The sequence below is a fragment of the Mastigoproctus giganteus genome, chromosome 9 (assembly GCF_048544385.1).
Source record: "Mastigoproctus giganteus isolate SK-2022 chromosome 9, ASM4854438v1, whole genome shotgun sequence".
Taxonomy (NCBI): Eukaryota; Metazoa; Arthropoda; class Arachnida; order Uropygi; family Thelyphonidae; genus Mastigoproctus; species Mastigoproctus giganteus.
Genome location: NC_143583.1, coordinates 118,028,575 through 118,056,087, shown reverse-complemented (window position 1 = coordinate 118,056,087; position 27,513 = coordinate 118,028,575). Strand labels below are relative to the sequence as shown.

The window sequence follows — 27,513 nt, the reverse complement described above, 5'->3', positions numbered from 1 at the left end:
CTGAAAGGTGGTATGTGAAAATTAATATTATGGAGAAAAGCATTATGTTGGCCAATTTTTTTTTTTTTTTTTTTAATGACAAATATTCAAAATTACTTGTATACAAGCAATTTAAAGTGTGCGCGCGCACACGCGCATGTATGTTTCAGAATTTCATGCTCACATGGGTAGGTTAATATACATATTAAAAGAGATAGCAGTTTGTTCTGAATGCTATGTATTGGAGAGATGTATTCAGCATTAACCCTTCAGTGGCCACTTCAAGTGTTTAAAATATCCTAATGATCCTTAAAATTTTTGTCAAAAAAATGCAGCCTCCAATGAAATGTTGCTTTCAGCATCATGAAAGGCAATTTAGTATCAGTAGTTGCAAATGATGTGAGAAAGGAAACTTATATGGCATCATCCAAAAAAATAATAATAAATAAATATATAACCCATGCGTCCCTACCAATAGTTTGTCTAGTTCTTCCTTGAATTTATTCAAAGAATTCATTTTCACAATAACAGATGGAATGCTCCAACAAGCAACCATTCCTCAGTTTGAATTTATGCCCTGTCATGAGTGTAAGCAAGAGGAAGAATGCCATCAGTACTGAATGTAGTCAATCCATTCAAAGCCTCAAACACCTCAATCAAATCACCTTGCAGGTGCCTAGCCTCCAGACACAATTTGCAGAATTGAAGCCTTTCTTGGTAAGAGCACCTCATTGTTTCCCTCACCAATCTCATTGCCCTTCTCTGTACCTATTTCAGCAGCTCTACTTCTTTCCTAAAATGAGGCCTCCAGATCTGTTTTGCATTACTCAAGAAGATGCAGCTTAAATATTATCTTGCCTAATTCTCTGCTAGAAAATTTCCTGTATATCATTGACAAAATACCATGTGTTGTCCTGACAGCCTATCTGCACCACTCAGAGTACTTCATATCTAACTGCACAATTCCTCCAAGTCTTCATTTTATTGCTACAGATATGCAGTAACTTGCATTTGCCAATGATAAACTTCAGTTGTCATTGCCATTCATTTGTCATTGTTAAACTTCAGTAGTCCATCTACCTAAATTTTCCAGATCTTGCAATAGTGTACCCTGATTACTGTCATTAACCACTCTGCCAAAATTTGTATCATCTGTAAACTTAGATACAGAAAACAGCAATGGAGCCAGCACTGAACCCTGTGTAACTCCATTAATGAAATTAGTCTATTAATACCATATGTCTTCTTCCACTCAACCATCCCTTTATCCATAGTAGTAGCTTTCCCTTAATGTCACACTGCTCCAAGTTGTACAGCAGTTTTATGTGTGATAGTATCAAAAGTTTTCCTGGAATCCAATTATAAGATATCAAATTTATTTTTTGCATTCAGTTCCTTTGTTGCTGCATCATAATATTCAATCTGATAGGTCGGACAAGATCACCCTTTAACAAACCATTCTTCTCTTTCTTGGTGATTCCCTTTTGACTCTCTCTCTCTCTCTCTCTCTCTCTCTCTCTCTCTCTCTCTCTCTCTCTCTCTCTCTTAGGGTAACTCGGGAATTTTTTTTTTGGCTGGTGCAGCATAAGCTTCAGGCTTCCCTGCACCATATAGCTGATAATAATAATAATAATAATAATAATAATAATAATAATAATAATAATAAATCCATGCTATGATTGAAGTATAAATGTACTGCTGTCTAAATGGGCCTGCATTACTTCTTTAACTGGTGACTATTATTTTCCATGGAACAGAAGTTATGCTAACAGGTCTGTACTTACTCATGTCACCCTTTGATCTTCCCCCTTTTATGAATTGGGATACCTTTGCACATTTCCAGTCCGTAGGAATCTCCCTTGAATCCAAAGATGCTTTCATAATTATGGTTGAGGGTTTGATTATCAGCTCTGCTGCCTCCCTTAATAAAATTGGATAGATCCATCAAACCCAGGTACCTTTTTTACATTTAGTTTCCACACTTTCTTTTCATATTTTTCCTCAATTATCACAAAATCATTTAGTTCCCAGTTAGAGTTTGATAAACTTCTGGCATCCCTTTCCTTCTAATATTTACATAAAATGATGTTGTTGCTGTTTTTCTTTACATCCTTTGCCAAAAACGTTCTCATAATCTGCCTTAGCCTGCTTAACCTCCTTTGTAACTTTATTTCATCTAGTTTATATCTACCTTAAACATCTGTATCTCCTGATAATTTATATGGATCTCATGCATTTTTCTTCTCTGTCATGAGTTTTTCATTTTGATCTAAGCTGTGAACATCATTTCTTAGTTGGTGTGAAAAGCCTAGTAGATGCTACAATTAGTTCCCTGAAAGTTTGCTTTTTGTAACATCATCAGTTAGTCCCACTGTGTGGAATTTAAAAACTGACTGAGACCATGTAGTCACCTTTACAAAGTCAAAAGCCCTTCCCTTTACCTTTCATGGTAGTTATATCTGTAAGTAAATCCCATGTAAGTACACTGTGGTCACTGCCACCTAGTGGTTCTTTTAACTCAATGATTCTTAATTATTGAAGAATCACTGCTGTTAATCAGATCAAGAGTACTGTTCTCTCTTGTTGCCTCTCTAATATGCTGCTGCTGAAGAAAACAGTCATTGAACAAATACACAAAAATCTTGCTAATGTGTGAATGACCAACCCACAAATTCCAGTCACTATGTGGAAAATTAAAATCCCCCATTATGAGACATTCTGATTTACTGCCTGACCATATTTCTCTGTATAGTTCATTTTAATTATCACAGTTTTTATTTATCACTATTACACACCCCTCCTCTCTTTTTCATTTTCACAGTGTCGCACAAACTGACTCAACATTACACTGCTCCCACCCATGTGAACTAGATACACTGCTTTAGATTTAATATGCTTCTTAACAAGAGCATAATCCCTCTTGTCCTCCTTTCCCTTCTCTACACATATATTCCCTATATTCAAATTCTGCTCCTTCATGTCTGAGTGACCCTCTGTTTCCAGTATCCCCACAATTTCTGCACTTGATGATTTAACCAGTACTTCAAATTTTACAAATTTTTTTACTATACTCTTAGCATTAGAGTACATGTAAGTATACATGCACCTATTCTTACTTTTAGTTATTTCAACCCATGTATTTGCTTGTTCCATGAGGACCACTTGCCAGCTTTGAAATCCTCAACACCTTTCTTTCCAGGCTGCTGCATGTTCCAATAGATGCAGTGCAAAAATTATTTACACCACTGTGGCTACTGTTAATCTATTAGTCACATATCTTCCCATTGCTGGCAGTTTTCTGACCCACCCAACACTACCCTGATAGCACAACAAATATTCTTGCACCTATCCTATTGAAGTGTATCCCATCCCTGTAGAAACAAGTCTCTCCTGTAAGCAAGCACAGACCACACTGAGAAAAATTCTATCTCATGAGCCTTGCACAGTCTGTTCAGGGCCAAATTGATTAACACAACTCGTTTTGTATACTCCCTCCTATCATAACTGCTCAGAATTGCAGATTTTTAAATTTATTATGACTTTTTTGTCAACACTGCCCTCTACTTGTTAAGTAAGTCCTCAGATCTCTTATTCTTAATATCAAGTGGAAGAAAACTAATTATAAAAGCAGCTGCCTTTTAAAATGGAATGCAGTTAAGTTGGACATTTTTTTAATTAAAAAAATTTAAATAAAACTAATCATTTTTATAAGGTTTAGACATAGCTTGGCTAGTCAAAAAATATATAATGAAATTTATTTTAATGTTATATTATAAATATTTTAAATGTGAAGTGCTGTAATTACCAATAGTGTCCTCTTGGGATAAGAAATTTTAAAAATTAACAAAAAAAAAAAAAATTTTATTGCCATTGTGAAGTTTATATTTTACTTTTACAATGAATTTAGTATTTTTGACAGAAAATGTAATATTAATGAAAAACTTTCATATACAGCTGCATTATATGCTACTAATGTGGGATATCTAAAAGACTGGTCATTATGAAAAGCCTTTTTTGGGTTTTTTTTTTGTTCGAAACTTAATTACTGCATTTATAATTATTATAATTTGTTTACAGTATGTTTAATGTATTGACAAGAAAAAGAATGCATTCATAAATATTGATATGCAGCTACATTATAAATTTCGAAAAATTGAGATGCAAATATCAGCCTATGTGATAAGTTAGACTATGAAGTAATTTAAACAAATAATAGTCAACTATAAAGATGATATGTCAGAGCTCTGCATGCAATATCAGTGCTAATGAAAATGAACGAAATATATATATATATGTGTGTGTGTGTGTGTGTATGGTGTATTACAAGCTTTTAATGTTGTGGTGTCTTACAGTACTCCTAGCAGTTCTCTAGAGAAATTAGAAACTGCCACCTGACGGAGGGTTAAAAATATATATACAAAGGGTACTAGGAAAGTTTTGCAATATGACACAACAATGAATCACAGGAAGCTGCTTGTTGCTGCATGTTGAGACATGTTCATACGTGCATAGTAGCCGCCGCGCCAAGACGATGGGCTCAGTTATTCATTAGTAGTGAGAGTGTAACGTGCTTGCGATGGCATCGTGGTCACGAAATGAGATAAGGACAGTTTTGCGGTATAATTTTGTGCGTGGTTTAACCATAGACCAGTGCTTAGAAGAAATGACTCTTGCACTAGATGATGATTGTCCACATCGTACAATGATATTCAGGTGGTATAGAGAATTCCAAAGGGGAAATTTCACTCTGGAGGATTCTGAGAGGCCGGGAAGGCCAAGAACGTCAGTTACGGAGGAAAACGTTACTGCTGTGAGGAAAATGCTTGACGAAAACAGGCGAGTGACCTACCAACAGATAGAGGATACTTTGGGCCTAAATGCACCAGCAATTTGTTCGATTCTGCAAGATCATTTGCACGCGAACAAACTTTGTTCTCTCTGGGTGCCGCATCAACTGACTGAAGAGCAGATGACACGACGTGTGACTTGGTGCCGGGAGATGTTAAAAAAGTTTGATAAGGGACAATCTCGGTATGTGAACAACATCGTGACAGGTGACGAGACTTGGCTGTACTATTACGATCTGCCGACCAAGGCTCAAAACAAAGTTTGGGTCTTTGATGATGACGACACACCCGTAATTGTCAGAAAATCCCGATCTCTAAAGAAGAAAATGATAGCTGTATTTTTCAAATCGAGTGGAATTGTGGAACGTGTCGTTTTGGACACGCAGAAGACAGTCACAGCTAAGTGGTATACTGAACAATGCCTGCCTAAAGTCATTGGATCTATGAAGAACCTGCGGCCAAAGTCAAGAATGGACACCTGGTACCTCCATCACGATAATGCTGCAGCTCACCGCGCCAAAGCCTGCACCGAATATTTGACCACGACAGGACTGAAACTTCTCGAGCACCCTCCCTACAGTCCAGACCTTGCTCCCTGCGACTTTGCACTGTTCCCGCATGTGAAAATGAAGCTAAAAGGGAGGCGGTTTTCCAGTGATGAGGACCTTCTACGGGCTTGGGACAACGAGTGTGCTTTACTCCCTAGTGAAACTTGGCAGAACTGGTTTAAAGATTGGTTTCGGAGGATGGAGGGGTGTATTGAATGTAGAGGAAATTACTTTGAAAAAATTAAATAAACAAAGCTGTATTGCAAAACTTTCCTAGTACCCTTTGTATTTACAGGTTTTTTCAAAACTATATATAAAAAAAAAAAAAATTGGAATATATTTTAGGATCCAAAATAAGAAAAAAAAATAATAGGCCTCCAGACCTGTATACAGTACTCAAGGTGTGGCCCAACCATTAGGGGATAATCACCTCCTTATCCCTGCTAGAAAAATTCCTCTATATCATTGACAAGACACTATGAGCTACTCTTGCAGCCCGTCTGCACTGCTCAGAAAACTTCATATCTGCCTGCACAATTACCCCCAGATCCTTTTCATTCTCTGTCACTGTCAGTGTAGTATCACAGAGTTGATGCATTACTCTGGGGTTACTGCTTCCTATATGTAGTACTTTACATTTGTCAATGTTAAACTTCATTTGCCACCTCTAAGCCCATCTGCTCAACTTTTCTAGATCCTGTTGTCATTAGTGTCCTTAACAACCCTGCCAACCTTCGTGTTGTCTGCAAACTTGGACATTAAGCCTGATATACCATCATTAATATCATTTATAAATACAGAAAACTACAATGGACCCAACACTGAACCCTGAAGGACTCAACTAATAACATTAGTCCACGAACAGCTGTGTCCATTGATTACCACTCTCTGTCTTCTCCCACTCAACCATCCTTTTATCCATAGCAGAAATTTGCCTATAATGCCACACTGCTCCAATTTGTGCAGCAGTCTTCCATGTGCAACAGTATCAAAAGCCTTTCTAATATCTAAATATATGATATCAAAGTTATTTCCTACATCCAGTTCCTTTGTGACCACATCATAGTATCCAATCAAATTGGTCAGACAAGACTTCCCCTTAGCAAAATCATACTGTGTCCGAGCTATAACTGAAGTCTTGTCTAGATGATCCTTCAGTGCTTCTTTAACCAGTGCCTTCATTAATTTCCCTGGAACAGAAGTTAAACTAACAGGTTTATAATTACTTTGTTGCCCTTTGATCCTCCTTTGTGAATTGGGGTCACTTTTGCACTTCTCCAGTTCATAGGTACCTCCCATTAGTCCAAGGAAGCTCTCATAATTATGGCTAAGGGTTTGCTTACTTCCTTTGCTGCCTCCTTTAATATAACTGGATAGATCTCATCCACCCCGGGTGCCTTTTTTTTGTTTATCTTCAACAATTTCTCCTCCACTTTCCTCTCAGTTATTACAAAATCATCTAGCTCACTGTCAGAGTTTAATTCACCTCTCTGACATTCCTCTCCCTGAATAACTCCTCATGTGTGAATGTGGATGCAAAATACTCATTTAGTTTATTGGCCACCTGAGCAGGATCATGAACAGTTCAACCATCAATATCCAGTGGACCAATCTGATTCATCCCTTTCCTTGTAGAGTTTGCATTGGTAAAGAACTCTTTGCTGTTTTTCTTTGAATCCTTTGCCAAAGATTTCTCGTAATCTGCCTTTGCCTGCCTAATCTGCTTTGTGACTTGGTTACACACCAGCTTATATCTGTCATAGGCTTCTGTGTCACATGTTAATTTATACGTATCCCATGCATTTTTCTTCTCTGCCATGTGTCTCATTAGTTCATCTGACACCCATTTAGGCCTAAACCTTGAACAATATTTCTTAGTTTGTATGTAAAGCCTAGTAGGTTCCAAGATAACTTCTTTGAATGCTTCCCATTTTGAATTTGCTGTTGGTAACATCATCAGTTAGTCCCACTGTATAGAATTTAAATACTGTCTGACAAATTTGATAGGATATTATGATGTGGTTACAAAGGAACTGGATGCAAAAAATAATTTTGATATCATATATTTGGATTTCAGGAAAGCTTTTGACACTGTTGCGCATGGAAGACTATTGTACAAATTGAAGCAGAATGGTATTAAGGGTAAGTTGCTACAATGGATAAAAGGATGGTTAAGTGCGAGAAGACAGAGGGTGGTAATCAATGGGTACTGCTCTTCTTGGACTAATGTTATTAGTGGAGTCCCACAGGGTTCGGTGTTGGGTCCACTGTTGTTTTGTATATTTATCAATGAATATTGATGAAGGTATATCAGGCTCAGTGTCGAAGTTTGCAGATGATACAAAGGTTGGCAGGGTTGTTAATGACAGTAATGGCAGTGTGCTACTACAACAGGATCTAGATAATTTGGGCAGATGGGCTAAGAAGTGGCAACTGAAGTTTAACCTTGACAAATGCAAAGTACTGCATATGGGTAGAAGTAACCCCAGAGAAACGTACCAACTGTGTGGTACTACACTTAAGGTGGTAGAAAATGAAAAAGACCTGGGAGTAATTGTGCAGTCAGATATGAAGTTTTCTCAGCAATGCAGACAGGCTGCCAGGGCAGGTCATGGGGTTTTGTCAATGATATATAGGAATTTTGCTAGCAGGGAAAAGGAGGTGATTATCCCGCTGTATAAGGCAATGGTCAGGCCACGCCTTGAGTACTGCGTACAGGTCTGGAGGCCTCATTTTAGGAAGGATGTAGATTTACTTGAGCGTGTACAGAGAAGGGCAACAAGATTGGTGAGGGGAATGAAGGGATCCTCTTATCAAGAGAGGCTTAAGTTCTGCAAATTGCAGTGGTGTATAAGGTCTTGAATGGGTTCAGCACGCTGAATTCTGATGGGATCCTTCCACTTGTTCAGATTACAAACCTAAGGGGGCATAAATTCAAATTAAGAAAGGACAGATGTAGAATAGATGTGCGGAAATTTGCCTTTACCCAGCGGGTGGTTAATTGCTGGAACAAACTTCCATCTGTCGTTGTGGAAGTTGATAGGTTGAATAAATTTAAGGAGGAACTGGACAGGCATTTGGAGGGAATGGTGTGATTTTTTTTTTTTTTTTTGGCTGATGCTGCATAAGCTCATAGATTTGCTTTCTTGCATCACATGCCACTACTACTACTACTACCATCGTAGTCACCTTTACAAAAGCAAAAACCCTTCCCTTTACCCCTGATGGTAGTTACCTCTTTGAGTAAATCCCACTTCAGCACACTGTGATCACTGCCACCTAAGTGGTTCCTTTATCTACAGATTCTTAATGCATGAAGAATCACTACTGATAATCAGATCAAGAGTATTACTCCCTCTAGTTGCCTCCTGAACATGCTGATGTAGAAAACAATCATCCAATAAATCCACAAAAGCCTTGCTAGTGTGTGAGTGACCAACCCACAAATTCCAGTCAATATCTGGGAAATTAAAATCCCCCATTATAAGACTCTGATTTACTGGCCCACTCTATTTCCCTGTACAGTTTCTTATTATGCTCATCAGAGTCATTAGGCCTATAGCACACTCCTACTCTCAATTTTGATCTCATAGTGCTTATGTCACACCAAACTGCCTCGACACTGCATTGTCCAGCGATTTCGACTAGCTTCACTTCCTTGGATTTTGTGTTTCTTAACTAATAGCATAACTCCTCCTCCATTCCTATTCTGTCTTTCCTTCCTGTACACTTTGTACTCCCCAAATTCCAGTTCTGCATTCCATATATCTGTGTGACACCATGTCTCTCGTTGGTCTTGGCGCATTATAGCCTTAGTAGCTAATGCGCCAATAAAATTAAAACCAACCAACCATGTCTCTGATATCCCAACAATATCTGCCTTTGATGTTTTGAGCAATACCTCAAATTCATCAAATTTATTAAAAAACTCCTAGCATTGGTGTATAAGCAAGTATACATGCACCTTTTCCTATTCTTAACTACCCTAACACAACCCATGTGTTTACTTGTACCACAATGACTCCCAGGAGTCTCTGAAATACCCTGCATCTTATTTTCCAGGCTGTTACTCATTCCAATAGAAGCAGTGCAAGAACCACTTTCATCTCTGCCAGTGGCTACTGTTAATCTATTAGTCCCTGTATATCCCTCCAAGCTAACAGTTTTCCAACCAACCTAACACTGCCTCGATAGCATCAGCAAATATTCTTGCACCCTTTATATTTAAGTGTATCCTATCCCTGTAGAAGCAGTCTCTCCTGTTAACAAGTACAGACCAGGCTGAAAAAAATTCTTCCCCTTGAGCCTTGCACAATCTTTCCAGGGCCGAATTGATCAACAAGGCTCTCATCACATGCTCCCTCCTATCGTGTCTGGGCAGAATTGCAGACACTTTCAAATTCAAGGCTTTTTTTCAACAGTGACGTGTATTTGATAAGTAATTCCACCAGTCTCCTACTCTTAATATTATTAGTGCCAACGTGTACAACAATATCACCTTTTGTGCCCTTAAAAGATGATATCCGCTCTACAACGTCATCAACCTTTGTCCCTGGTAGACATACCCTGGTCCTGTTCCACCTATCCTTTTTACATACCATATTCCCCGTTTCCCTGACAATATAGTCACCAACAACTACTAGTTCCTGTGGGACCAGTGCATTCTGCCTTTGGGGTTGCCGCTGTGTTGCGTGATGATCAAGTGCAAGCTCTGGCGTTGATGTGGTCAGCTGAGAGCTTGATGAGCCCCTCAATTTAGATCCTTCGAGGACATTCAACCTGTCCTTCAAGCTCTCTTATAGCCCCATAACAACGCTTAGTTGTCGCCTGATTTCCTCACATTCCTTACATCGCGCAAAGTCATCACACAAAGACATTCCACTTGGCAATATCATGTTCCGTACCTGATTCCTCCACAAACATCAAGCAAGCAGTGCATTTTAAAAGCTTTAATCAAAAGGGCAACTGTCCCCCCCCCCTCAGTTCTTCCCTGAGGAACAGCACTCCCATTAGCTTGAGCCTTTTGCTTTGCTGCTCTGGTCTGAGTCATGATTTCGATTCAATATCAGTACAAAATTATAACCCTAAACTTGTATCCCAACACAGTTATAACACTATATATCTATATTTTTTTTTTCAGTATTATTATTGATTATTATTATTATTATTATTATTAGCCATATGGTGCAAGGAAGCCTGAGGCTTATGCTGCACCAGCCAAAAAGGTTGTCACAGACATTCTCTCAGATATGCCAGACAAGCTGTACTTGCTACCTGGGAGTCTAAAATGCTGATGGAACTGATATTCAAGTGACACTCAAGTCAAGTGGACCCAATTTCGGCGAAGTCCAGATGGTCTGTGACAGCCAAATCCTCTGCTTGCACCTTCATGATGGTGGGACTATTAGTAATACTGGGTATAACCTCCATACACAAGTACATGGTGGGTGACCACCCAGGTGTGAACCAATGTAAGCAGGGGTCGAGGTGTGGTGCCCACACCACATGAAGGAATGCCGCCCCTCTATGTTACCAGGCAGTACTAGGTGGTAGATGACTCTGATTAACCAGTGAAATACCACCACTTTGCTTATTGGAGGCTTGAAGTGGTGGAACCCATGTTTAGTCTCTAGAGCTAAGTTCCGGTCAACCCTTCCCTATCTCTTCCATCATGCAGTATGATTGATGATTTTTGAGGTTATGGTGAACGTCGTGGCGAGATCCAATATTCCTTATATTTCGAGGGTACAGCTCTAAAACGGTGTTTGCAGGCCGGCCGCTAGTTAGTACACCAGACCGAACCTATTGGTAACTCTCTAGGAGGCTTCCGGATCAGATAATGTGTAATCTTGATACCTCTACTCTGCCAGATAGTGACTGGAGGGAGTCCGAGTAGTGTGTATGCGGGTGAGCATTGTCGAGGCAACGTTATGTCAAGGATCTGGGTATATTCTTACCACGTGTACGCCATATCCAAAAATTTCATACAGCATGTCCCACCCACTTTTTCTTACTATTGAATACACCATGAATTGTCAAACTAATAGAGCAAGCTTATCTGCAAAAAGATCTAAACCTTCCAAGCACTTCCTAGTCCATTTCCACTTGCAGTCTGCCAAACCACATGTACTTTTACTGACAGAATCTCAGTTATCGGTTGATTCAACTACTGCTCATCTCAGATGCCCAAATTATTCGCTGTATGATTCCTTTCGCCTCAAAGGTGGTACTTGTGCATATGTCCGTTCTGATTTTCCCTGTCAGAGACTTGGCAATTTGGAATCTCCTCTCTTTGATCTTCTCTGGCTCAAAATCTCTCTACCTCATTGTGTCAAATTTATCTGTTGTCTCTACCGCTCTCCCAACTCCACTAATCACTTGGAGCTCTTTGACTTCCTCTCTTTGCAACTTGACTTTCTCCAGTCCAACTTTCCTAACAGTGAGGTAATTTTCCTTGGTGATTTTAATGTTCACAACTCCAGCTGGCTTCCGTTTTCTAGTCACACCGAACCAGCAGGTTGAGATGCAGAGGCTTTTGTAATTACTAATGATCTTGCACAGATTGTTCATTTACCTACAAGAATACTGGACAATCCTAATCATACAGCCAATACGCTTGATCTTTTTCTCACAAACATACCTTCTAAGTACACGGTCGAAGTAAGAGTCCTTTAGGCACTTCAGATCACAACTTGGTGATTGTCTCTTCTCCAATGGAACCTTTATCTCATGGCTATTCCCAACCTCGTGTTGTTTGGCATTTCAAGAATGCAAAATGGGATGACCTGCAAGACTTCTTTTCTTCTTTTCCTTGGTCAGATTACTGTTTCAAAACTTCTGATGTAAATGTTTGCTCAGATCTTGTCAGGTAAATTATTGTTGCAGGAATGGAATCCTTTATCCCACACTCCACTTTAAAATCTCATCCTTTATCTAAACCTTGGTTTTCCAATAAATGTGCTAAGGCTGTTCAAGAGAAGAATGTTGCATATCTAATTGGCTTGTTTCTATTTCTTCAGTTTCATTTTCTGCCTACACCAAAGCTCGCAACAACTGTAAAGCAGTTATTAATCAGTCCAAACTAGAGTTTGAACAGGCTAAGAGTTGGAAACTTGCTTCTTGCCCGAATGGTAGCCGAGCATTCTGGTCTCTTGCCAAAGCTATTGGCTGCAACTTTTGCCCATCTCTTCTTCCACCTCTGTCCAAACCAGATGGTTCTGTTGTCACTTCAGCCAAGGATAAAGCTGACCTGCTAGCATCCCATTTTTCTTCCAGCTCATGTATTAGTGATCTTGGTAAAACACCTCCCACCATTCCCAACACACTCCATTCAATGCCTCCTGTCATCTTCCGTCAAAAGGATATCAGAAGGCTTTTGATGAATCTTGATGCTAAGAAAGCTCCAGGTCCTGATGGTATTTCTCCACTTGTTCTCAAAACCTGTTCTCCTGAACTTACTCCTATTCTTTGCCGCCCTTTTTCACTTTCTTATTCCATAGGTATTTTTCCTTCTGCTTGGAAATTTGCTCATATCCAACCAGTTCCTAAAAAGGGTGACAAATCCCCCCCATCCAATTATCTTCCCACTGCAATTACTTCTACTCTTTCTAAAGTAATGGAGAAATCAATTAACCGCCAACTCTTAAACTACCTAGAAACCTTCCGCCTGATGAACGATCGCCAGTATGGATTCCGTCAGTGTCGATCCACTGGTGATATTCTGGTTTATGTTACCCATTTATGGACTAATTCAATGGAAAAATTAGGTGAAACACAAGAAGTTGCTCTTGACATCTCAAAGGCATTCGATCGTGTTTGGCATAAAGGTCTTCTAAACAAGCTTCTATCTAATGGTTTTCCAACTGTTTTTAGTAATTGGTTATCCAGTTTTCTCTCTGATCGCTCACTGAGGGTGATGGTAGATGGCTCTCTGTCTTCTAACTTCTCCACTAATGCCAGTGTCCTCCAAGGTTCAGTTCTTTCCCCCACTCTTTTCCTCTTGTATATTAATGACCTTCTTCCATTGACTGGAAATCCTATCCATAGTTTTGCCGATGATAGCACATTGCATTCCACTTTCCATTTTGAGAAACCTTGTCCTGCTCAATCAGCTTCAACCTCTCAAAAATCTGCTACCAATTCCTTAAATGCCGATCTTCAGGTAATTCTCCAGTGGGGCAAAGACAACTTAGTTGATTTCAACCCTTCTAAAACTCAGTCTTGTCTTATATCTCGCAAAAAGGATTCTTCTGCTCCTATGCTTATCTTTAGTGACACTCCGATTTCTAGACAAAATGATATATCTCTTTTGGGGATTACCCTGACTTCTAATCTCTCTTGGCACGAGCACATTACAAATATTGCTTCCTCTGCATCTAAAAAACTTGGTTTTCTCTTTTTTTTCTCTCGGCGTTACTTTTCTTCCAAACAGCTGCTCACTCTGTATAAATCGCAAATCTGCCCTGCCATGGAATATTATTCCCACATATGGGGTGGTGCCCCCAAAATCTCTCTCAGGCTTCTTGATTCCATTCAGAAGAGGGCAGTTAAGTTAATTAATGATTCATCTCTAACAGAGTCTCTCCACTCACTCTTTCATAGACGTACTGTTTCTGCTGCATACCTCTTCTACAGATACTTCCATGGGCACTGTTCTTCTGAATTGGCTTCTGTAATTCCTGCTCTCTCTTTCAAAACAGTCCGAACACGTGCCGCCACCAGCCAACATCCATTTACTGTCCAACTTCAAACCCACAGAACCAACTTTTCATCTTCCTCATTTATTCATTCAACTGCCGTTTTCTGGAACAACATTCCTTCATATGTATTTCCTGAAAATTACAATCTACAGAAGTTCAAGTCCAATGTCAACAAATATCTTCTTTCGTCTTCTCAACCTCCAACCCAAGCACGGTACTAAGTACTATAGGTTCTAATACCTCTCATGTTTGGGATTCACATAAAAAAAAAAAAAAAAATTTCCTCATTACCCTGAGAGAGAGAGAGAGAGAAAAATAGACGGGAATCACCAAGAAAGAGAATATCGAATATTATCTCTGAGTTTCATTATATAACTCCGTATCAAGTTATGTATTAATTAATTATGTTACGTTTGTAAAATCTAAGTTGTTATGTGTATTTAGTTAAAAAGTACAATTTAATTGACGTTGAAGTTTAACAAGATTAATGAATTTTACTGATTAATTGATAATATTATATACTATCCTATACTAAGCTAATGCTATCTGGTTCGGGATATAACCTTGTATCATATAACAATGGCGGTAAATCTACGGACACTTAAGTATTAATTAACTTCCAAAATCTCACTGTCTCAATTCAGAATAAACCAAGGATCTTGACTAGGTCTATAAGCTAATTATAGAAAATAATTTAATATAACAATTAGTCAATAAAGCAGATAAATATAGCTGAAAAACTTTCCGTTCGCCGGAGCTGCAAAACTTGTAAAACACGCGGATTGGATACCCTTACCGATACTAAGTAATAACCTACAAAATCTCTATCTAAGTTAAAATTTAAACTAAGTATCATAACTAAGAATATAAAGCTACTCTAGAAAATAGGTTAATATGCCAATTTAATCCAATAAAACAGAAAAAACTTCGCCTGTACAAGGCTACTCTCGTTCCTCTTCCAGAATAATGCCATCTCGTCAGCATTGAAAACCTGTTCAGGTTTATATCCCTTCTCCTTGATGAGCTTCTTGAGCTGCACAAGGTAGGCCTTAGCAGCCTTGTGATCAGCTGAAGCAGACCTACCCATAATCTTTACATTACTGAGTGAATAATGCCTCTTGAATTTCTGGAACCAGCCTTTGCTGGCAATGAAAGTGGTTTCCGTGGTGCTGCTGGCACAGAGGGTTTGCTGCTTAAATCTGTTGTAAAGAATGAGAGCCTTAGTGGGAATCATACCAATGTTCACAGTCAAGTTTTTCTTGTGCTGGTCTTTGATCCAAATGAACAGTGCCTTCTCCATTTTTAACATTATTACAAATTTAAGCCACGTATTTAGCAGTAAGAATTCCACCAGTTGCACTGCCCCTCTCTGATCTCAATTTCTTGTTTCCTTATTATGTATTGTATAGTACTTTTGTTGATACCAAACATGCGACCTACAGCTGTGTACGCTGAGCCCTTCTCAACATTTACCTAGAATCCACACTTTCTCGTTCAAGTCATCACTTTCTTGGCCCTTTCAGGCTTAAGTACAAGTAGCCTAACAGCTACTTGTACTTAAAATATTACTGTGCTTATGTGAACTAACGCAGACACACACAACACACAAAGGTCACAAGCCATCCTACTCTGATGATGCTCACTGTGAGACTGAAGATACGCATGTCCCACCATCACTCGGGGTGAATGCAGCGAGCAGTAGCCAAATTTTTAGTATGATAAATTTCTCGACTGCCAACTCAAAAACACGAATCCACGAATATGGAGATCCTACTGTAATTGTATCCATCCCTGTAAATACAATCCTGTTAACAAGCACAGGCCGTGCTGAGACAAATTCTATCCTGTGAACTTTGTACACCGAAGCTGACATGATTGACAAGGCTGTCTCATCATGTGCTTCCTCCTATTGTTTGGGAAGAATTGCAAGCACTTTCAATTTCAATCCTAACTCATGACTTTATCTCAGCATTAACCAGTACCTGAATGGAAAGAAATACAGGACTGTTTGAACAAGGAGCTTATTACACAAACAGGAGCAGATGAAACTCGCATATTTGATCAGTGGGCACTTATAAAAGCAATAGTTGTCAGGCAATTGGATACATTGAATAAAGAAAACATTTCTGTATCTGATAAATTGGTTCAAATATTTTCTGAAATGAGTGAAAAATGTCTAGCTTTCCAGGATTTTAGTAATGTTGTGGAATTTGTTCTTTGCCTGCCTGGAAGTACAGCTTCTGTGGAGAGAATATTTTCCATAATGAATAGCATATGGTCGAAGAAGAAATCCTTATTTAGTGTTGAAACCTTGAAAGCCAGCCATGTTAATTATAAAGCAAAATTGTAATATAGAGTGTGATAAGTTTTACGACAAGATCTTAAAATACCAAAATTTGTTATGCAAAATACGTTCATCCAAAATATATTCTTGGTATGAATTCGATGATATGTAGTCCCCCTCCATGTTGACCTAAAAACATTTCGTTGAATATTTTTTTCTGCTCTTTCCGAACAACTTTCCTTCTCCCCATCCCATTTTGGCCTCAAGGAATTATGGTCAGCCTACTCCTGAGCAAAAACATTCCTGTTTTGCTTCTCTACTTTTGTTTGTGGTATGATTTATGTAAAAATTTTAACTGTTCTGCATTTCTCTTGAGTACTTACACTGGTATTCAAAGAAAGTGCATCACCTGGGAATTTCACATTTCTAACCCTTTTTTGGGATGGTATGTTACATTAATGACTAGCATCACAAATAGAAATATAAACAAAAGATATTTATTAATAGTTAAGGCAAAGCTAAGTAATATTTGACAGGTATTCTCAAAATATTCCAAAATGAGCATTTGCAACCTTTATACAACAGTTTTGGTAAACACGACGATTATGGCTGAAGCGTTTTCAGAAGCTCTCAATTTGCTTTAGTTTATCATTTTAAATAGAAAACAAAATGAAAAGTTCACCAGGTGCAAACTAATATTTAGTTTTACTGCCTCTGGCCCTGATGACAGCAGTACACTGTTGAGGCAGTGACAAGATCAATTTCTGTAAATAGGTAATCAACTGATAGTTCATGGTTCCAAACACGAATTATGGCTTCCTGGAATTATGGGTTCACAAAGGGTCTTTGGTTTCTTTCTGGCAACTGCAGCTTCTACACGATGCCAACAGTTCTCTATAGGATTCAGGTCCGCGCTGTTTCCTGGCCAGCCAAGAGTTGTAATGGACCATTTTTTCACCTGTAACAAATGTAAACACATTACTGTTGAAACTCTAATGCAGAAATGAAGTTAAAGTAACCTCAGAAGTGCCTACTTACACTTTTTGCCCGACAAGGAGCAGAGTCATCCTGAAAGATGCAGTTACTTGGCAGGTTGAAATGGTTGGCAGCAATTTGCCTTCCAATATAGCCAGGTATCCATTGGCATTTATGGAACCTTTTATAAACTGCAGGTGACCTACTCTGTAATACGAAATGCACCCCAATATCATTTGGCTAGTAGGAAATTTCACTGTAGACACCATACAGTCTGGATGATATTCTTCACCATGTCTACGGCAAATCATTTGTCTCCCATCAGAGCCATGCAGGTTGAATTTCTTCTCATCCGAGAAAATAACTGTCTTCCACTGCTCAGGGGTGCATTTGTCATGCTCCTTACTCCAAATTAATTGGGTCTTTTTCATTTTTTGTGTGAGGACAGGCTACAAGTCCATTTTGAATAGACATCTTCTGGCTGTTACTGCACTTGCTACCACTCCTGTATGTTCCTTCCCATTCTCTTTTCAGCTCAGAACAAGAAGCTTTGCAGTTTTTAGGCATAAGCACTTCAAAATGCAGTCCTGTTTTGGTGTAGACTCTTTTGTGTCCAGTTCCTTTTTTCCTATCAGCAGAACCAGTATTCTTGAGTTTGGAAAGAAATCTACTCACTGTCGAACGATTACAAGACACTCTATAAGCAATATGACGGGAAGAATATCCTTCCTCACATAAAGGAACAGTAGCACTCTTTCTTCGTGGCATAAATTGCATGTAACTCGCCATCCTGACACAAGCAAGGAATGACTGCAGCCCTTGCAGAGCCGGCTTATATAGCTGAAAGTAACAGCTGATGCAATATTACGTCATCACCTACACGTGTGAATCTTATGTGATGCAATCTGTAAATTTTTATGCCATATACTTACGTATTATTCGGACGACAATTACAATTTTAAGGGGTGATGCACTTTCTTTGAACACAAGTGTATATACAGCTTTACAAAACTGAAATTCTGAGATGACTTTAATCAAGGTAAAGCCTTGAATTATTGGATTTCCTGTGACAGGTGTCCCTCGGAGAATGTTTGATTTTTAAAGTTAAAAGAACATTTGTTGTCAAGTTTCAAGAACTGGCAACTAGCAGATGTATTAATTCTTCCAAAAGCAAACCATTCTTATTTGTAATTTTGAAAGGACAGATGTGATCACTAGTCTAACTAGTGTTTGATAATTGCATGCAATGTTTTCATCGGTTAACTAATTTAAAATTAGTTTTAAGCAGTGATCATCATAGCTGTTAGAATAAAATTTGAATTAAGTTTACTCTTTAAATATGTTTTTTGCTAATGGATTTCTCAACTGATTGTATATATATGCTGTTTCAAATTTGTTAACTATAGAGATCTTTATATGAAAATCAAAAGCAACTCTACTCTTGTTGTTGTGATACGCTCTCTAAACTAGTGGTTCCCAAACTTTTTGGCCACTGTCCCCCCCCCCTTAGTTCCTTAAACCCTTTGTGCCCCCTGTAAAAAGCATTATTCAGACTAGTGGTTTGCATAACCCACTAAGGAAGATAATAGTACAATGAAATTCAAAAGGATAACAGCAATTTCACATTTTATTCAAAATCCAATTTAAAACTTTTAACTTTAATTAATTCAAAAAAATTAATGAACTTGATATAGTGATATCAGCTTTTCAAGTCTGATAGTCACTAGGAGTCTTAGATATCACATTCAGTAATTACTTCACTGTTCCATAAATTCTTAATGTGATGGATGGATTTGATGAAGTGATACCAGTTTCCAAATGTCTAGTTGCTGTTGTTATTTGGTTTTTAAGAGCGTTAGCAACGAAGGCCATGTTGCTCCGGGGATATGCGGTGGTTATTCCCTGACCTTTCCATATCCTCCTTATTTGGTGGTCACGGGCTCGAACTCCAGTCTAATCAAGAAGCGTATGCTACGCACTGCTGCTCCTGCCCACCTGGCTACGGAGGCGCCTCAAATGTCTAGTTTAAATCCACTTAGGAGGAGTCTTAAATCACCACTTTTAGTAATCTGGATTCTTTCTTTGCTTGAAGAGAAGTTGGGTGACCACACTACAACCATGTTCCACCAAATATAATGTTGGTAATACAACAAGGAGCTTTTACAGGATAGCAATTAGAAATTTCCTTCTGTAACCCAAAATTCTTGGTATGATTTCTTAATCTTTGGCTCAATGTTATTTTGTCACTCAATTAGTTCTCCCTCCACCACTCTCTCCACTCTCAACTTCCTCAGTATCTGAAAATGGATTTATCACCCAATCTGGAATTTCCATCAAGGAAGATCTTCAAATTGCTCAACCATATCTTTATGCAGCATATCCAAATGGTCACAAAAAACTTGCAGATCATCATCTTGTATCCTACCTTTCTTTTCTATCTCAGACAGTTTCAGAAATTGGTATAGCTTCCAATACCAATATTGCCCTTGAATAGAGTAAACTTTGGCCTATATTACCCTTGAATAGAGTTAACTTTGAAATAAACATAAAGACAACAGATTTGGCCTTAATAAAATTGACTCATTTCCTTGCAACTGAAAATTCATATCATTGAACTTTGCAAATAGTTCTGATAAATAAGGAGTGTCATGTCTGATCTCTTTGAGTTCATCAAGGCATTCATGTCTAAAAAAAAAAAACTCTACATTACTGCTAAAAAAGGTGGTAAAAGTAAAAAAACTCTACATTACTGCTAAAAAAGGTGGTAAAAGTAAAATGTTTCACAGAGTTGCCTTTTGTTAGCTAAGAACTTCGTTATGAGGCAGCAAACATCCAAAATCTTTATCATTCTCAACACAGAGCTCCTGTCAGTCATTGAGAGCCTGGGCTTTAATTTTATTCACTGCAGTAATGACTTGTGCAGATGATCACTGAAATTTTTTGCAACCAGATGTTGGTAATGAATGACAGTGAATGGTAAAGACTGTCACTGCTTTTTTCAAGTAAGCAGCACACCCACAATAGCAACGAGTCGTTGTAGCAACCAATGCTCCATCACTTGCACAAGCAAGTATATGAGTAAGCAGAATGTCCTTGTCTTTGAAGAACTTCCCAACAACGTGAAATATTGCCTCCCCTTACTATCTGTTTTTTAGTTTTGCCTTGCAAATACCAACTCTTGAATCAAACATTTATCTTTTATAAAGCGTATATAAGCAAGAATCAACAATTCATTGCCTGGCAAAGTTGACTCATCCAGCTGTAATGAAAATTCTGTTGCACTTAGTATGCTGCATAATGTATCTTCCACATTCTCATCCATTTCATCTATGCACTGAATTGTTGCTGAGAGGAATCGTCTTAATTATATTGTGTAGTGACATGCAAAACAGTACTTAGAACCTTACTAACTGCTGGCAGGATGAGTCCCTCGCCAATTGTATATGGCTTTCCTGACTTAGCAACAAAGACTGATGTATGATGCATCAGTGTTTTGCAGTGAAGCATTGCAGAACATGCTTGACAGTGTTGACCATTTCTAAAATTTGTCACAAAGTGATTGCAAAAAAGTTAAGTTTGTGTCTTCTGTTAGGATGTGCCATCTTCAAATATTCAGTCAGTTTGGAAGGCTTCATTAGAAAAGATCTTTTCACATAAAGATCTTTCTCATAATGAAGAGGTTGAAGAAATGTACACCGAAATTGAGAGTCTTCTAGATGAACAGAAAACGCATTATGCTATCATTATGGGGGACTTCAATGCTAAGGTTGGAAAGGGACAAAACAGCACAGAAAAGGGAACTATAGGAAATTTTGGAATTGGTGAAAGAAATGAAAGAGGTGAAAGACTTGTGGAATTTGCAGAATCTCAAGGAATGTCAGTAATAAACGCTTTTTTCATGAAAAGGGTGGACATGGAAGAGCCCAAATGGATTAAAAACTAATGAAATTGATTTCATCCTCACTAACAGAAGATATATCGTGAATGATGTTACTGTCCTGAACAAGGTAAATGTTGGAAGTGATCACAGAATGGTAAGGGCACCTCTGTAGAGAGGTGGGCAGAAGCAGCAGTGCATAGTCACATGCTTCTTGATTAGACCAGGGTTCGAGCCTGTGACTACCAAATATGGAGGATGCAGAAAGGTCGGAATGACCACTGCATATCTCCAGAGCAATATGGCCTTAGTTGCTAATGCTCCTAAAAAAAAAACCAAATAACCAGAGAATGGTAAGATGCACACTTGATATAGATGTAAGAAAAGAAAGGAAGAAACTGACTCAAGTAAATAATACAAAGGTCTTTGAGATAACAGAAGAGGAGAAAAAGCAGTATTACTGGAACTTAAGAACAAGTTTGAGCTTCTGCAGACTGCTCTGGACCAAGGTATTGACTAGGAATAGTACAACTTTCTCAAAGTGATAAAGCCCAAGAAAAACCTATAGGTAAAAAGAAATCCAAAGAAGAAAAAATTAGTCAAGAAACACTTGTCATGATGAACCGAAGATGACAAATGAAGAAGAAAATTGAGTATACTGAGTTATGCAAAGCCTTTAGAAAGAGACTCAGAGAGGACATAAGAAAATTTAACACAAGAAAAGTAGAACAAGCATTAAGGGAAAACAAAGGATTTAAATCAGCAGCCATGAGCAGTAATACAGAAAGACAAATGATACTGAAACTGAAGAATAGCAATGATGTACTTATAAATAGCAGAGAAGGCATAATTCAAATAGCAGAAGACTACTATAGAGAATTATACAAGGAGCGAAGGAATGATGCCAGCACAGGAGAAGATGGATTTTAAATTAGTAACACATACAACATAACTGATATCCTTCCTGATGAGGTAGAACATGCGTTGAAGAAAATAAAGAATCAGAAAGCCCTGGGGGAAGATGAAGTAACTGTAGAGTTGTTAAAATTGGGAGGAAGAGACATGACACAAAAACTGGCAAGACCCTTCACAAAATTCATTCGAAAAGCTGTTATGTCTAAGGAGTGGAATAATGCAATTATAGTTTTGCTGCATAAGAAAGGAGATAAATCAGAAATTGGAAATCGTAGACCAATTAGCTTGTTATCCCACATCTACAAGTTGTTCACAAGGGTCATTACTAACAGATTAGAAAGAATGCTCGATGAGAATCAACCGAAAGAGCAAGCTGGCTTTAGACCAGGATTCTCAACTATGGATCACCTTCACTTAATATCACAGCTAATGGAGAAAGCAAATAAATATAAAACACCATTATGGCATTTCTGGATTATAAAAAGGCATTTGACTCTATACAGCATAGGGCAATGTTTCGGATACTAGAAAGACAAGGCATAGATACCCCATATATTATGATTTTGAAGAAAATATATGAGAATGCTATTTCCTTTATTAGGCTAGACAAAGACAGTAGTAAATTTAAAATTAAGAAAGGAGTTCGACAAGGAGACACAATATCCCCGAAGTTGTTTACTGGTGCCTTTGAGGAAGCTTTCAGAAAATTAGACTGGTTGCAGAAAGGAGTCAATGTGAATGGAGAATACCTAAACCATTTATGATTTGCAGATGACATTGTGGTCATAAGCCACTATCCCAAAGAATTAGAGGAAAATCATAATGCGTTCTGCATAGTAAGGATTTTGGACTAAAGAAGAATATGGCTAAAACAAAAGTAATGATGAACAAGTATGCCAACAGAAAGGGATATAATGATTGAAGGAGCAGTAATTGAACAGGTAGAGTCATATACTTATCTGGGACAAGTCATTAGCTGTAATAATGATAAATGGCTGGAAGTCAAGAGAAGAGTTAATTTTGGATGGATAACATTAGGAAATATAGTCACATACTGAGGAGCAATATCCCAATTTGTCTGAAACGTAAAATAATGAACCAATGTATACTCACCACCATGACTTATGGAAGTGAAACTTGGGCACTCACCAAAAGAATGGAAGAGAAGCTGAGAAGTACACAGCAAAGAATGGAATGAATTATATTGGGAAGCAGACTGTTAGATAAGAAGAGAAACACATTGATTAGGCAGCAAACTCAAGTAAAGAACATTCTAATCAAAACAAAAGAACTAAAATGGTCTTGGGCAGGACACATAGGTCTTGGGCAAGACATGAGGACAGATGGACTAAGAAAATAACAGAATGGTACCCGAGAGGAGCTAGAAGAAAACCTGGAAGATAACAATGGAGATGGAGAGATGAAATTCATGAGTTTGTGGGTAGTAAATGAATGACCATTGCACAAAACAGAAGGAACTGGAAAGTTGCTGGAGAGGCCTTCATCCTGCAGTGGATTGAAAATAGCTGATGATGATGATAATCAGCATATGAAACGTGTATAAATACAGATAAATGAAAAGGCATTGGTATAGGATGGTCATAGAGATTCACAAAAACCAATTAAATGTCCAGTTAGGTTAATACATTTATATTACATTACCTTTTTAATTAAATATTTGCATGTCACAGCTAATCACCAATAAACTTTAAGCTTTATCCGTATTATCCATAAAAAGTTGAAAATCTTAGCTGTACCATAGACTGTTTTGAAAAAACATGCATCTCCATAAACAAAATTAGCATCTAAGGATGATTTTTCTATGGCTTTCTGGAATGCATGCTAATGTATGTATAAAGTAAATATACAGTATGCTTGGTATATTCATATTCATTTCAAAATCAAAAAAAATTACTCGCTTTTTTATTGCTATAATTTCCCAGAAAAACTAACTTTTGTATGGCCCTGATGAACACAAAAATAATTATATGCTCTGATCTTATCTTTTAGCTCAAAAAGAATATATAGCAAAGAATATTGCATGAAAAATATTGTTACAAATTCTAACTAATGAAAACATGAGTAAAGGAAATTGATATATAGTTACTTACCAAACATGCACAAACCTTCACCTTCCATAGATGTACAGTAACTAATTTATAAGAAAATCAATAGCTATTACTATTAATTGGCTATCTTGTGACAACTCCAAATCATAAATAAAAGATAAATAAGTGATTAACGTGCTCAGAGGGACCACCTCGTCCAGTGAAGCCCCCCCTAGGTATTCCCATGACACCACCCCCAGTGTTCAGTATCTCCCCTTTGGGAACCACTGCTCGTAAACAAATGATCTATGAAATCTAGCATTTCAAAGCTGTGTTAACAATGGAAACACATACAAAGTTATTTGCACATATGAAGCACATTAAACTGTACATAATGGTAAAGTCTTCATTACAAACCAATCTAGAATAAATTTTTACTGGTTTACTGCATGATGTTCTAATACCCTTCTTTTTTTTTTTTTTTTTTTTTTTTCAGAGAACAACTTATTAATTTTTGTATCTTCCACTATAAATATATACATTGTTGATTTGGTAAATGCCAATGCCAAGAAATTTCACAAGAACTCAAACATTTCATTCAAATCTATGTAAAAAATCCATAAATCCATTTCATTCAAATCTATGTAAAAAATCTTTATTTGTTCAAATTTAATCTGATACTTTTGGCCAGAATACACATGTGCATGTGCATTTCCCCCCCACGCACACATGCACACACCAGGTCACAGAGAGAGAGAGAGAGAGAGAGAGAGAGAGAGAGAGAGAGAGAGAGAGAGAGATTACCAAGTTGCATTCCTACTGATGTCAAACTCTAGGAACAATGAATTATTATCAGAAGCCATTATGAGGATTGCAAATTGTCATCCACTCATTGCATTGGTCATCAGTAAGCATTTGTGACACCACATGTTAAGTAACCCAACACATTCAAACCATCTCTTAATATTCCCTGATAGATTCCATGTGAAACATTAAAAGTTTATTAACAGTCACACAATAGTTTTCGACTTACGAGTTGTCTGGTTGTTTCAAGGTTTTTTTTTTTTTTTTGGGGGGGCTTACTAACAGTTCTTTCAACATCATCTGCTAAAATGTTTCCTCCCCCCCTCTTTTTATTTGTCATTGAAACATAATTATACAAGAATAAGAAGAGAATTTTTCTTTGTAAACCTAATGCATCATTTCCAGTGTTTGAGAAGCAGATTTCTTTGAGCATTGACAAAATTTGATCTTTGTATGGTGTTCCAAATTTGTCATTTTTCACATTCAGAAATCATGATAATATAAATGCACTTCAAAAGCACACAATGAAACATGTACTGAAATAATTAACATGCATGTTGATGTGCAGGATGGAATAAGCAATTTGATTACAGCAAATTATGCTGCATCTATTGATTGCAGCACAAGTGAGGCCAGTCTGGGAACTTTTTGACTGTACTGTACTGTACTGTGTGTGCGTGTGCATGTGTGTGTTTAATGAAGTAAGAGTTCCTCAACTTATGCAGGTAAATTGTAACTATTAGTCAATGTCAAAATGAACCTAGAAAGCTTAGAGCGGTATATATATTAGTGTAGTGGTGAGGCAAAGGTTAGACCTGGTTGTATTTGTGTGTGTTCTGTAGAATTATTTTAATATAGAGAAATGTACAAATTTGAAATTAAATATTTATTGCCAAACTTCACTAAAGTCTTCTAAATTTAAGTACAAATTTATTACTAGTTGATTACACTACTTTATTATTATTACATTACTTCCCGCTATTTTTGTCAAATTCCTTTTTTGAAAAACACATTAAAATTTCTATATTGTAAATGTTTTCATTCACTTGTATGTGATAGGAGATTCAAAAATTAACCACATCAGAGAGAAAAAATAATGAATAGTATTGGAACATTAACACCTTTAATGTCACTCACTGGCTTTCTTTTTTTGCGTGTGTGTGTGTGCGTGTTTGCCACTAACTACTCCAGCTTGCAGGAGCGTGCCCGGAAGTCTGTAAGTGATGATGCAACAAAAGAACCTAATGAAGTTTCCAGGGATGACAGAGAAAAGGACCGAGAGTTGATGCCTCCTCCTCCGTTACTGATGGCTTCTTTTAAGGATAACACTGGTATGTTAAGAGTTTGAATCATTTCTATTTTCATTTCTTATACTGTATAAAGGTTGGGTGTGTAATAATTGCTGAATCACCCGCATTTTGACATTTTTGATTTTTTGGTTATTCCCGTTTTTTGAATTCTGTTCATACAGAGATGTAATTTTAAAAATAATAATAAATAAATTTTCTTTTTTTGTTTTTATTTTAAGTATGACCCTCTATAGCATCCAGGTGGCCACATAGGTCAGAGGAATTTACAAGATAGATAGAATGCAAAAACAGCACCATATTTAGCAGTCAATGTGGTGTAGGGCCATGTACTGTACAGTACTGTACCGTCACATGTATGGGTACTGTGTACTACTGTACTCTCACATTTAAATATAGTTATATCTAAAATTGCCATACCAGTCAAAGTGACTGAATGATGGTTTGGTTTGTTTGTTTGTTTGTTATTTGGTTTTTAGGAGCATTAGCAACTAAGGCCATATTGCTCTGGGAATATGCGGTGGTCATTCCCTGACCTTTCCGCATCCTCCGTATTTGGTGGTGATGGGCTCGAACCCCAGTCTAATCAAGAAGCGTGTGCTACGCACTGCTGCTCCTTCCCAACTGGCTATGGAGGCACCCTGATGGTTTGGAACATGAAGCAAGTTGGTGCATGTTGCAGCTCAGGTTATGACTCATGTGAAATATATAGCACTTGTGTACTGTTACTTACATTTGTTTCAACATGTAAGTGTAGCAGTTTCACATAAACTGATGACAAAATGAAACTCAAATGAGTTTCATTTTGTCATTAGTTTTGTATAATTTGAATAATATGTTAAAAAAAAAAAAAAAAAAAGACCAAAGAAGCACCAAACTGTTTGGAAGAACTAGACACTTTATCAGAAGGCAGTTGCTAAAATAATTTCACACCTCTAGTTTCTTATGCAGAATGCTGGATATCAACCTCAAATTGAAGAATGTGGTACATATTCGTAAAGTTAAAATGCTACTTTTGATACATTTGCAATGTCTGGTAAATGTTTATGCACAGAAAATACTAGCAAAAGCACTTTAGCTACCAGCATATCTCTTGCAGCTTTGATACTCTTCATTGTAGGTGGAAGGTTCTGGTTATAATTTTAACTAACTTTTGAATGGTTTTCCATATTTAGGTAATGGTGAAATCTCCAAAATAATTGACCACTTTCTGAAAATGTGATACTGCAC

At 37.6% G+C, this 27,513-nt stretch overlaps 1 protein-coding gene across 1 annotated transcript in view; it reads left to right on the top strand.

Annotated features, from left to right (window-relative positions):
* LOC150080674 (uncharacterized) overlaps nt 1-27,513 on the top strand; it is a 354,324-nt gene that overhangs the window by 286,655 nt on the left and 40,156 nt on the right. The window contains exon 14 of the mRNA XM_090381399.1: nt 26,168-26,307. Coding sequence (XP_090237525.1) covers nt 26,168-26,307 — 140 coding nt within the window. The remainder of the gene's footprint in view (nt 1-26,167; nt 26,308-27,513) is intronic.